Genomic DNA, 13,492 nt, shown 5'->3' with positions numbered 1-13,492 from the left:
TTCGAGCCCCGCGTCGGGCTCTATGCTGACAGCTCGGAGCCTGGAGCCCGCTTCGGATTCTGTGTCGCTCGCTCTCTCTCTCTCTCTCTCTCTCTCTCCTCCTTCCCCGCTCATGCTCTGTCTCTCTCCTTCAAAAAAAAACAAAACAAAAAAATTAAGAGATGAAAGACTGGGGAGAATATGATTGCAATACATTTATCTGTCAAAACACTTGTATTCCAAGATGTATTTGTCTTCTTGATCGAAGACAAACCAGTAAATAGCAGACAAAAGATTTTAACGTTTATTTATTTATTTTTGAGAGAGAGAGAGAGAGAGAGAGAGAGAGCGCCAGAGAGAGGGAAGAGGAGGGGCAGAGAGAGAATCCAAAGCAGGGTCTGTGCTCGAACTCACAAACTGCGAGACCACAACCTGAGCCAAAGACAGATGCTTAACCAACTGAGCCACCCAGGTGCCCTGCAGACAAAAGATTTTAAAAGTCCCTTCCTAAGAGAAGATACACAAATGGCCAGTAAACACATGAAAAGATGTCCAACACCATTAGTCACTGGGAGGTAAAAATTAAATTTACAATAAGATCCCATTATGTACCCTTTCAGATGGCTAAAATTAAAAGACCATATCAACTGTTGATAAGGATGTGAAGTTGAGCCGTGCATACTTTTCTCCTGGGAATATGAAATAAGTAGTTTGATGCTCACTAGATGAAAAAAAAAGACTGGGGAAATAAGCATGACAGAAAGGACAGAGATGTAAACACCATGGACTGTATGAAAATAAGTAGTTTGGTGGTATTTGAACATTACCTAGAGATGGCAGGAGATGAAGCAGAGGAGAGAGGGTATAAGATCAGAGATGGGGAAGCCAGTGGGGAAGCCACTGCAGTGGTAATGGATCAAGATGACGGGTTGTACTGGGGCAGTTGTAGTAGGAGCACATTTCATATTTAGCTGATTGGTATGTAATATTTAAGAATTTTCTTTAAACAAAATAATGAGATCACACTCAAAATACCAGGGTTCAGTGATGTGGGGAGGGAAAGTATGACTATACAAAAGTCATGGGAGGCATCCTTGTGGCGATGCAAATGTTCTCTATCTTGTGTGTATCAATGTCAGTATCCTGGTTGTGATATTATACTGTACATGTTACCATTGGGGTAAACAGTAATGGGCACATGGGATATTTCTGTGAATTTTTAAAATAGTGTATTGATTGCATTATATGCCTGTAAGTGTGTGTATGGTTAGCCTTATTATAATCATGTGGAAAGAATTATGCAAATTCATAACTAAATATTTACTCTCTACAACATTGACTTTATTTCTGAGTCCCAGCTCTAGATTTAAGCTAACTTTGATACCGTTTATCTTATGATTTCAGAGACATTCTATAAGTGGGCCGATCTCTGCATCCAAACCCTTGACAGCGCTGTCAGATAAGAGACCAAACTATGGGGAGATCCCCGTTCAAGGTATATCTGTCACAGTCTTTCACTTTCGCTATTCATTTTTTATTCTTTAGACTTTTTTGGCTAAATAAATTTTGATTTTCTTTGTTCTTGACATTATTTCAACTGATCTGGTATATATCTTTATCAGAAGTTTACTAATTATATGTCTTAGTTATAGATGGGGAGATTAGTTATTAATAAATGCATCTTGGAAGACAGCTCTCTCGTAGCATTACAGTAGGCAGTGGAGGGTCCACACCATTACTGGACACTTTGTTTTCATAGTTCTTGATGGGGTACGTACTGCCCTCTGCATTTTATAGCTACTAAAAATGAGGTTTCAGAAAGTTAAATAATTTAATACAGGTTAACGTAGTTCATGAATAGTGGACCCAGGCAGCCTGACCAAAAAGCCCATTCTTTCAACCTCTGTATTCTGTATTACTGTCCACGAGAGGAAACTGAGACTCTGAGACATGAGGTCCAGATAAGGTCCATTCCTTTGTCCACTGGTAAGGGGTTTGCCCATTTTCACACAGCTTGTGGTAGAGCCAGTACCAGAACCCACATCTCCTGCCTTTGGAAGTGAGAGCTCCTTCTCTTACCTACACTGCCTCTTCCTGTGTGGTGCTGAAGTGCACTGGAGAAATGGTTTCTGGCATTGGGGATGGTGCTGTGAGATGCAGATGTCGGACTTCTTTTGCGGTAGGCATGGATGTGCTCAGGGGTGTACATCCCTCAGGAGCCTGGAGCTCTTCTCACTGATGCATGCTGGACACCTCCATGTGTTTCTCTGCACATTTTCTTGGTTGTGGCAGGTAGCTTCTAAGCGTGAGACTACAAAGTTTCAGCAGTTTTGGGGAGGAAATAAGCAGACTTGAGAGAATTAACCCTTTAAAGAACCAGAGGATGCTCTATGGACTCCATGGAGCACCTGGTGCAGGAGGCATTCCTTTTGGCAATGGAACTGGCCCTTTGCAGCCAGTCTTGAATGTTCAGATGAACTGGTTGTGCCCATATTTAGGGACAATGGAACACAAGATGGTGCTGCTGCTCCCTTCCCTGTACAGAGGCTTGCCTTCTACTCCTGGCTCTTTGCCCTGGTGCCTTCATCAATCATGACTTAAGGGCTTTTCTCCTCTCAGAAGGTCCTTTTGTTAATGGAAAAAAGAGTAGAAGGTATCAAGTCTCTGTCTACATCTTGACCATGTTCTCACCCTTCCCTCCCAGATGAATTCATTAAGGATTATGTATGTGTAGAGTGCATATATCATCGGCCTTGTGTGTCCTGGCCATTGACTTCTTTGAGGCTGTCTTCTCATCTGTGAATTGGAAATAATCGCAAACTTCTTAAATCTCTCTCTTCCCGGGCTCTTAAATCCACTCTCCGTCTTTCACCCTTACCATTCCACCGAGGTTGCTTCTGTCAAGGTTGTCAGTGATGTTGTGGTTCTAACCTCTCAGTCCTCATCTGCTGTGAACTGTAGGCAGCATGTGGCCCTGTTGAGCACTCCCTTTTCTGGGAAGTTCTTTTTGCTTTCTGTGATGCCCATTCCTGTGTCTTCTCCCTCCCTCCCAGGCTGCTCATCCATCTCCTGTGCTTGCTCCCCCTCCATGACCTGTCAGTGGTGGTGTGCCTCCAAGCTCAGTCCCTGGGCCTCTCTTCTCTCTCTGTACTCACGCTGTTACTATATTCTTTTTCATGGCTTTAACTGTTATTTGTCAAATGGATATCTCCAGTCTGTTTCTCTCCCCTAACTCTAGACTCATCTATCCACTTGCCTATTCAATATCTCCGTTTTGATATTGAATGCTCTCAGACTGAGTGTGTCCAGTACAAGATTCTCACATTTCCTAAACTTGTTCTACCTGTAATCTGTCTTCTCCATCTCAGTTAATGGCAGTTTTATTGGAGTCATCCTTAACCCCCTTCTTTATCTTAGACCCCATATGTGAGAACTGTGTGGCTCTTTTTTTTTTCATGATCAAATCCATTTTTTAATTGGAGTATAACTGACATATAACATTGTATTTGTTTCAAGTATACAACACAATGATTCGGTATTTGTATACCTTACAGAATGATCACCACAATAAGTCTAGTTACTAGATACCATCTGTCACCATTACAAAGTTACAAAACTGTTTCATTCTTTAGGAAGCTCCATTGGCTCTGCATCCAGACTCAGAGCATTGCTCTTCCCTCTACCACCATCTCCCTGGTCAAGCCACCATCATTTCTCACAAGGGTTCTGGCAAAAAGATTCTTAATCCCCCTCACAGTCTATTCTTAACCCTTCAGCCAGCATAATCTTGAAAAATAGAAATTGTAACACGTCATTCTACTCAAAACCTTCCCCTAGCTCCCGATTTCTCTCAGAAGAAAAGCTAGAGTTCTCTTAGTGGTCTCTAGGCCCTCCCAGTGTGGCCTTGGTTGCCTCTCTGGCCTTCCCACATTTCTCTCTCAGTCACTCTGCTCAGCCACATGGACTTCTTTGTGCTCCCTGGGCACTCAGGCACACTCTTGACTGAGGAGCCTTGGGCTGGCGTGTCTGCTGCTGGAGTGCTCTGCTGTGTGTCTGGACTGCCCACTCTTGCCTTCCTTCAATGCAGGTGAGGTGTTCTAGTCTCACCTCAGCTGGACCCTGCATGCCATACTTAAAATTATAAACCACACTCTCCTTCACATGCCCTTTCCAGGACCCCTCTTCCCTTTAAAAAATTTTAACTTAGTACTTATCCCTTCGGGCAGGCTACATAGTTGACTTGTCTGTAACTTTTATTGTCTGCCTCCTCCCTAAACCGGGAGGTCCGTGATTTCAAGGATTTATGTCTGTTTGGTTCACTGAGGTATCTCAGCACTTGTTACAAAGTACTGGGCTCTTGATAATAAGTTGTAAGATGAGTGAATGAAGTTAAAGCCTGTAAAAGGCTTAGCATAGATTTTAGTCCACAGTAAATGCCCACTGTTAAATTTTATTACTATTATGTGTGAACTTAATAGCGCAAGTGGCTGAGAAGGATGGCTCTTTATTGTCTGAGTACAAGATTTTAGTTCATTGCAAGGCAACCAAGGTCTCTAGAATTTTGCTTAGCTGCCGGCAGGTGGTTGTGAGAAAGCATCACTACGCGTTATGTTTTGGGCATCTATAAGCTGCAGGCACTAAGGACAAAAATAGAAGCCAAGGGTTCAGGAGCACTCCCACTCAGCTGCCTGTTGCATGTGCCCTAGTTCTATCAATAAAGTCTGCAGTCAGTGCCAAGTTCAGTTGGAGCCAGGAGCCACGATACCACAGCCTTTGAGAATATGTATAAAATAACCCTGGGCCAGTGACAGGCCTATGGGAGAGACCCTATCTTTAGAGCCTTGAGGTGATCCTTGGACACCAGAAAAAACTGAGTCCCCATGTCACAGTTGGAGAAAGATGGGGATGCCCCATGCTCCAATGAGAAGTGACTCAGGGCCTTCCAAACTTCCGAAGGCCATGCTGAAGCCGACCATGGGAGCCTTCTCCCCTTTCAGCAGCTACCTTCCCAGGCTCTTCTTGATCGGCTCGCAACTAGGCAAGGTTTACTGGGGAAAGCCAGCACCTGCAGTGTTTCTTGAACTTACCTGTTGACAAGACTTACTTGAGTCGTTTTGTAAAATAGGGAATCCTGGGCCTCACCTCAGATCTACTGCCATATACTCTCTAGGAAAGGGAGCTTGGAAACTTCATTTTCATAAGCACCCCAAGTAATTCTGGGAAAGGACAAATTGGGGAAATTGGGCAAAGAATATTATTTAGTTTTTCCTATTAACTTGGCTTTTGTGGGTACAGAATGGGGGTGTGGAAGGTTGGTGGGCCAAGGTTATTGACACAGACTAAATGTGTTAAATGTCTCCAGGGCTCTGCTGAATGCAACATTTCCCTGGTTCTCCTCATTTTATTACCTGGTAAGGTATCAAATGATAATGCTATTGGATATGGGGGTATGTGGTCAGTCTGTGTTAATTCAGGTCTCCTTCTCCACTTTAGACTGTGCTTCATGGGGCTTAGCTGAAACAGCGCAAATACAAGAGAGAGTGGGCAACATACCTAGGTGAATTTTTTTTTTTTTAATGTTTATTTTTGAGAGAGAGAACACAAGCAGGGGATGGGCAGAGAGAGAGAGGGGAACAGAGGGTCTGAAGTGGGCTCCCATGCTGATATTGAGCCTGATGAGGGGCTCGAACTCACGAGCCCGCGAGATCATGACCTGAGCTAAAGTCAGAAACTCAACTTACTGAGCCCCCAGGCACCCCTTTACTTAGGTGAATTTTATTTGAGAATTTGTTGATAGTGTGATCTTTTATTTTAAACAGTCATTAGAGAAAGAAACCACGTATAAAACAAAGAACAACTAGGGGGCTTGGGTGGCTCAGTTGGTTAAGCATCCGACTCTTGACTTCAGCTCAGGTCATTATCTCATGGTTTGTGGGATTCAGCCCTGTGTTGGTCTCCACACTGACAGCACAGAGCCTGCTTGGGATTCTCTTTCCCTTGTTCTCTGCCCCTCCCCTGCTCACTCTTTCTCTCATTCTCTCTCAAAATAAACTTAAAAAAAACCCCAGCAACTAAGAACAACCAAGTGATTCTTGGTCATAAAAAGCCACCATGGTTATCCAAACTGTGATAAGAGAGTAGGATTTCTAGGCTCTCTCTTGAAGCACTTTTCTTCCTTGATGGTTTCTTTTATTATGACATAAATTAAAGAACAATGTATAATTTTCATTTTGAAAATTTCAGTGGCTTCATTACCAAAATTTTAAAAGGTGCTGCCTCTTGTTCTACTACACTTAAGTTAGAGAATTTGGTGTTTTTGTCAGTTAAGCGTATTATAACAGGTATAGGGGTTTTGTGTTTGCTCTATTTTAGCATCATGCTTATGTGTCAGTTGCAGAAAAATGTTTCAGTCGAGAAATCTTATCATAAATGGACTAATCAAATGCTGTTTGGTTGGTAATGTTGGTTAGGGTCATGATTGTGCCCCCTCAGTGACTCTTTGTAGATAGGATATGAGTTAGTGTTTATGGCCTAGTAAGCAGGAAAGGATAGATCTGCTAACCAGATACATGCATACAGGTGGTTGAAAAGGTGTTTACTGTCCCCACTTGCACAGTGATCTTATAAGGTCCAGAGTGTTAAGCAAAAGACCTCAGCTGGATGTTGCAGATGGTTGGGGAACCTAGGTTTGCTTAGTATCAGGGTGACCTGGTGAGTGTCCTGTGTCATGGCTCAGATATTTGGTATCTGTGAAAGTTGATTAATCCAAGTGTAGTTATGTTCTGTAAAGAAATTCATACTTTATGAAAAAAATTTTTATTTTAGAGCAAGTGTGAGTGAGTGGTGGGGGGAATGGAGGGAGAGAGGGAGGGGGAGAGAGAGAGAGAAAGAGAGAGAGAGAGAATGAGTGAGTCAGAGTCTTAAGCAGACTCCATGCTTAGTGCAGAGCCTGCCACAGGGCTTGATCCTGACCTGAGATCGTGACCTGAGCCAAGATCAAGAGTTGGACACTCAAACCAACTAAGCCACCCAGGTGCTCCAAAGAAATTCATACTCTTTTTTTTTCTTTTTTTTAATGTTTATTTATTTTGAGGGGGAGAGAGAGAGAGTGCATGTGCACACACAAGCCGGGGAGGGGCAGAGAGAGAGGGAGACAGAAAACCCCAAGCAGGCTCCATGTTGACAGCACATAGCCCCATGTGGGGCTCAATCCCACCGCTGTGAGACCATGACCTAAGCTGAAATCGAGAGTTAGATGCTTACCCGACTGAGCCATCCAGGCGCCCCAAGAAATTCATACTCTTATCATCTGTTTAAATTGTATTACTTGAATCTAGAGATGTAAAAAAGTCTCAAAACACAGTATTTTGAAAACATTGATTTATGGTAAGGGTGCAAATAATAAATGTGATACAAAGGAGGTTTTACTAGAAAGCCAAATCTTTGTTAAAAGTTATAGTCTCTTTTAAGTTAATATAAGTAAAAGCAAAAGAGCTTTCTGTTTACAGTTTCACAGTAATTTTCATTCTTCAGAGGATAGATCTAAATCAGATTCTGGATCTGATTCAGCCCTAGATCCAGCTCTAGCAGCACAATTCCTAGGGAAAATTCAAATAGACCTACTACTACACTACTCTCTTTTATTTATAGTCTAGTGAGTATCTACCTATTCACTTTGAAACATTCCCCTTCTCCGCCCCTGCCCTTTCCTTCTTTTTCTCTGTAGTTCTTGGTATTTGTCTTGATAAACCAGAGTATCTAGGCTCATATTTTTTTCCCAACATACTATTAGGAAAATTTCAAACATACAGAAAAGTTGGAAGAAATTATATAGTGGAAACCCACATCTTACTATCTAGATGCTATAGCATTTTGCTGTGTTTACTTTATCACATTTATCCATCCCTCTATCCATCTTTTTTTTAATGCTTTTTTTTTTTAATGCTTTTCAAGGTAAGTTGCAATCGGTACACTTGAGCATGCATTGCAATATTTATTTATGGTGTTCTCTCAGCCTTTAAACTCTTGAGATAAGTTTAGCCTTACAGAAGAGTTGGAAAAATATTACAGAACTCTCTTACACTCTTTCCCCAGCTTCCCTTATGTGAGCATCCTATACAACCATAGGGCAGTTATCAAAAATAAGAAATCTGTATCATTAAAATATTATGAACTAAACTACAGACTTTGGATTTCACCAGTTTTTCCACTGCTGCCCATTTTTTATTCCAGGGTCAAATCCCGGGCCCCACTTTAAGACTTAGTTGTCTTACCTCCTAAAGTCTCCACCAGTTTATCAGTCTTTCTCTTTCATGACTTTGAAGAATACTAACCAGTGAACTTTTTAGAATATCTCTCAGTATGGGTTTGTGTGGTATTTCCTTCTGATGGGGTTGAGGTTATGTACTGTCGGGAAAGCACCCCGACAGAGGTGAGGTGCCCTTCTCAGGGTATCATCATATCAGGGGCATGTAAGGTCAGTACATCTTACTACTGGCGGTGTTGGCCATGACCACTTGGTTAAGATGGTTGTCTGCTGGTAATTAATAAATATCCTGTTCCTGTTTAAACTTTCTTTCACTGCTTTTAGCATCTGTTTGTGTATTTTGCCTGCAGTAATTATTACTGTGGTGTTCTATACCATGATTTTGTTTTCTTTCTTTCTGTAAGGAATTATTTATATTATTATACCTACTGTTCTATTTATAACATTTATTTGTATTAGTATAGACTCATGGGCATTTATTTTATTCTTTGGGTTGTAATCTCTTACTGTTATTTCTTTTGTTAAATTATTTCAACTTGGGAGCCACTGGGAACTCTTTCACATTGATTCCTTGTTCTTTTGACACAGCCCCCCTCCCCTCAAAAGCACTTTCTTACTTTTGGGCACCAAGTGATCCAGACTTGTTCTTTTTCCTCTACTAGCTCTGGAATTAACCACTTCTCCAAGGATCCCTGCTTACTTTTATTAGAGAATAGTATTTGAAAACAAGATCTGGGTGCTGGCTTTTTGCTCATTGAGGTTTCAATGCCTCCTGTCCCTCTCTGGATGGAGCTAGGAAAACTTTGCATGTATACCAACCCATGTGTACATACACATATGTATTATTTCTATATCAAAAACCATGAGTTTGTGCTAATGTCTTTGACTCCGAGCCAGCACCAAAGGGTGCATTCTAAGCTTTTTCCTATTCCTTATTTATACCTTCTTTCTCCCGACAATGGGAAACCTGGCTCTCATTATCTACAATATATTGACTTACTTGTTGAACCCTCCTGTTTGTATGCAGTAGTTTCAAAGTTGCTACACCATACCCCCCTGAGAAGCAAATCTACCAAAGTACAATGCACACAGTTCATTTTGTGTTTAACCTTAGAGTATCCGGTCAAAACCCCTGTTTTCTTAAAGATACGTAGATCAGCCCCTTTTTTCATCACTCTCAGTGTGGTTTTATCATGCTTCTGTAATACAGTTAGATTAATTTTGTCACAGTCTGCATTTCATCCCCTCCCCCCCCCCCCCCCCCAGTTCTGGTTGATTAGAAAAAAAAAATTGTATCCAGTAAAATTCATTCTCTTCTGTGCATTGTAGGGTGTTTAGCAGTAACCGGAGACATGGTTCTCACAGTTCTGTTTGTCTAATTTCAGCAGAGAGATCGAAACCATAAGCTAAAAACAAATAGGAAAGCCTAGTTGGTCTTGTATGTTTGTCTACTATTTCCATCAGAGACTTTAACATATTCATCATAGTACTTCAAATGCCTTGTCCAATAGTTCCAACATTCTGCCATATCTGAGTCTGGTTTTACTGATTACTTTGTGCCTTGACATAGTGAACTGGATTTACTGTTTTTTTTTTTTTTTCTTTCTTCTTGCTTTCTGTGTATGAATTCTTTATTGAAAGCTGGACATCTTGTATAGGGCAGTAGATTGTTTTTTTGTTTTTGTTTTTTTGTTTTTTGTTTTTTGTTTTTTGCCTTGACACGTGCACCTGTCTCCATTAGTTGTTTAGTGTGGGAGTTTGAGTTAATCTGTGCAGGAGCTGGGTTGGGTTTGAGTTTTGTTAAGTTGCTGTGATGTCCTCAGTGCATAGCAGCCTTCCAGTTACTCCAGTAATCCTAGTGTTTAGAGAGGGGCTGGTGTTTGGGAGTTTTCTCAATGTCTGCTCCAAATTCAGCTTTAGGCTCCCTTTGCATTGCATCTCAGCTAGGGCTGGTCTCATACTCCTGCAGCTCTTTCAGCTGAAATGTCTTATTTATTCATTTGTTGAGAACATATTTTCTTTTATAATGTTCAACATGTTTGAAATAATAGCTGCTTTAAAATTCTTTTCTGCTAATTCAACACATGGGTCATCCTTGGGTGGTTTCCATTTCTTTTGAGTGTGGGTCAGTTTTTTCTCTTTCTGTGTATGTCCAGTAATTTTGGATTGTATCCTGGGTGGCGTGAATCACACATTGTAGAGATTGTTTTCTATTTTGTTCCTGTGCAGAAAATTGGGGTTTGATAGCAAGGAATTAACTTGGCTCACCTCAAACTCCATCCAACCTCTCTTTTCCTTCACTTGAAATACCTGTTCAGTTATTTTGTCCTTAATTCAACTCCTTAGAATCTGTGCTTGTGGTTTTCGGAGGTCAGTGAGAGATTTGGGCAGAGTTTATATACAGAATTTGTGATTCTTTCTGGTATTTCCTCTACTCCCTCCTTTTCCAGCATCTTTGGTTGTCCTGAAATATATCTTCTGCTTCTTCAAGGCAGTAAAGCTGTGGGTTTTCTACCATTTGCCCTTGTAGCCTTAGCTGGGGTCTACACTCATGCCTATAGCCATAAACTGGGAAATTTGCCCCCTGCTCTTTCCTCTTCTGCCTGCTTTTGGATTCTCTTTAGTGTCTTTAAGTGGTTGATTTTCTTTTCTTTTTTTTTTTCTTCAGATTTTGTACTTGTTTTTGGCAGGAGCATCGGTCTATTTGGAACTACTCTCTGAACAGAAATTGGCTATTTAGGCTCCTATTTCTAAACCCACTATTTTGCCTGTAAATTTGTTTTGGGAGACAATATAGGGACAACTGCCTGTACCTGTTTATTACTGTGATTTCTAAAATAAGAGAATTAAGGAGCAGACCTAGTATGCTCATGTTATCACTGCCTGTCTGTTGGAGGTAAACAGAACACTTCTATGTAGGTTATCGCTTCCTCTGAGCCCTGGATCTCATCCCCTTAGGTTTCACAGATGCTGTTAGCCTTGGACTATTACCCCCTTCTCCTATATCTTCAACTTTACCCTCTCTACTGGCTCCCTTCCACTGTCATTTAAAAATGCTCACATCTTGGGGCGCCTGGGTGGCTCAGTCGGTTAAGCGTCCGACTTCAGCTCAGGTCACGATCTCACGGTCCGTGAGTTCGAGCCCCGCGTCGGGCTCTGGGCTGATGGCTCAGAGCCTGGAGCCTGCTTCCGATTCTGTGTCTCCCTCTCTCTCTGCCCCTCCCCCGTTCATGCTCTGTCTCTCTCTGTCTCAAAAATAAATAAACGTTAAAAAAAAATTTATAAAAAAAAAAAATAAATAAAATAAAAATGCTCACATCTCACCGAGGTTAAGAGAAAGAATTCTCTCCCCTTCCCCACCTCCTGCAGCTACCATACTTTCTCTCTTCTCCTTGCACAGCTTGTCCTCTTCCTCTCTCCCCAATCACTCCTCAGCACATTCTTGCCTTACTTTTGTCCCCACCAGTGTATGAGATTGCTCTGACCGAGGTTACCAGGGCCCCCAGGTCACCAAGTTCATTCTCATTAGCTCTGTGCTGATAATTTCCAAAGTGATGTATCCCCTCTGACTTTTCTCCTGAACCTCCTCTGTTGCTCTGCATCTTCCCCTGCATCTCTCATAGGGTTCTCAAATTCAGCATGTTCTCATCTATCTTCCTCCCACAGTACTTTTCCCTTTTCTTGTCTGTGTATGTGGAACCTTATCCGTTGTCACCTCCATATCCATTGGGTCAGCAAGTCTGTTGATTCTGCCTCATTGAACAGCTCTTGAAGCTGTTTACTTCTCTCCATCCCCCCGGCACAACCCAAGTCCAAGTCATTCTCATCCCTCCCCTGTACAGTCTAACTCCTCATCCTGCGTGCACTGTTGCCCTTCACTCCGCTTCATCCACAAAGATGCTTTCCTAATAAAACCTTCATTGGCTCCTCACTGCCAGCAGGATAAAGTCCACACTCCTCAATTTGGCCTGCATCACCTGCATGCTTGCCCTTGCCTGCTCTGGCCCTTCCAGCTTGCCTTTGCCACCTCATCTGCTCCTTTCCTCCACCCCGTCCTCTGAACATAGACACCCTGGGGTTGTTTTGGTATGTGCTGAGCACTCAGCTGGGAACACTCTCTGTCCTCCAACCTCTCCTTTGCCTGTATAAAAGCTATTAATTACCCTTCTTGTCTGAACTGAGATGTTATTTCCTGGGGAGGCTTTTCCGGACCTCCCCTCAAGAGCAGGTCACGTCCCCTGTTGTGTTTCCAGAGTCCCGAGTACTTGTTCTTTCCTAGCATCCCTCACTTATAAAGACTTTTTAAAGAAACCTGGCTTCTGCTCTAGATTCTGAGTCCCATTTCTTGCCTCTTCTCTTCCTTTCTCTGACCTTTGTACCAAGCCCAGTGCCTAGTGAGTAGTGGACATCCAAGGGATTTTTGTTTAATGAATGGATTAGAGACAAGAAAAGCTCCATATGACAATAGAATAGACTCTATTACTGTAAAATATAGTCTCTCCTGCTTGCCATACTTGACTGTAATACACTAATCTTACTTCCTGAAAAGAGATAAACTGACAGTATGACATGAAGGTGGAACCCAGCTGCTTACAGCAGGAGTCTTTGGACATGTGCTCCCACTGGGGCAAGTGCCTCTGAGCGAGTGTGAGTCTCATGGTGAAAATACTTCATGGAATGGCTGCAGGCTGTGTTGTGCCTGTTGAGTTTACCACAAATAATTTTGAAAAGAATAACTGAACTGGGGCTTCAGTACAATTTTGTACATTTTCAAAAAGTAGGTGTTGGTATGTGGTAGGGCACCACCTGCTGACTTGAGACACATTTGGATCCTTAGACATGCAGCAAGAAAAGACTTAGCCAGCGTTGAGCAAAGGAATCATGAACTTTCTTTCAGTTGTGTGCCTGTGGTGTGCAGTGTTAAAGAGAAAGAAGTCAGGTAATTTAGAAACACTTTCCCTGGAGAGAATGGCAAGGGCTTCTGGCCTTGGCCAGCATGCTATGTGTTTGGATTCATTTGTCTGTACAACCTTTGTTTTCACTTGCTTCATTTGCTGTGTTTTGGGAGATTAAGAATTTAGGGAAATGACTAGCTGCAGAATTGTAAAATGGAAATTTTGATTAAATTAAAAATGTTGATTTCTGTTTCCTACTATTTCCGTGTTCTACTAACTTTGTTTTGTCTGTCAGACGTTGTGCATAATATGCTTTTCCTGTGAGGATGAGTGCCAACTGCTGACAGGGTTC

General features: G+C 42.0%; 1 protein-coding gene across 3 annotated transcripts in view; it reads left to right on the top strand.

The window, feature by feature from the left end:
- The window catches only part of SPECC1L (sperm antigen with calponin homology and coiled-coil domains 1 like), a 140,650-nt gene that overhangs the window by 82,685 nt on the left and 44,473 nt on the right, over nt 1–13,492 (top strand). For all 3 annotated transcript variants that reach the window (XM_042962151.1, XM_042962149.1, XM_042962150.1), the window contains exon 10: nt 1,384–1,474. In XM_042962151.1, the coding sequence (XP_042818085.1) occupies nt 1,384–1,474 (91 nt within the window). The remainder of the gene's footprint in view (nt 1–1,383; nt 1,475–13,492) is intronic.

Source organism: Panthera tigris, chromosome D3 (assembly GCF_018350195.1).
Source record: "Panthera tigris isolate Pti1 chromosome D3, P.tigris_Pti1_mat1.1, whole genome shotgun sequence".
Taxonomy (NCBI): domain Eukaryota; kingdom Metazoa; phylum Chordata; class Mammalia; order Carnivora; family Felidae; genus Panthera; species Panthera tigris.
The sequence above is the reverse complement of the archived record's forward strand: the minus strand, read 5'-3'. Positions and strand labels throughout refer to the sequence as shown.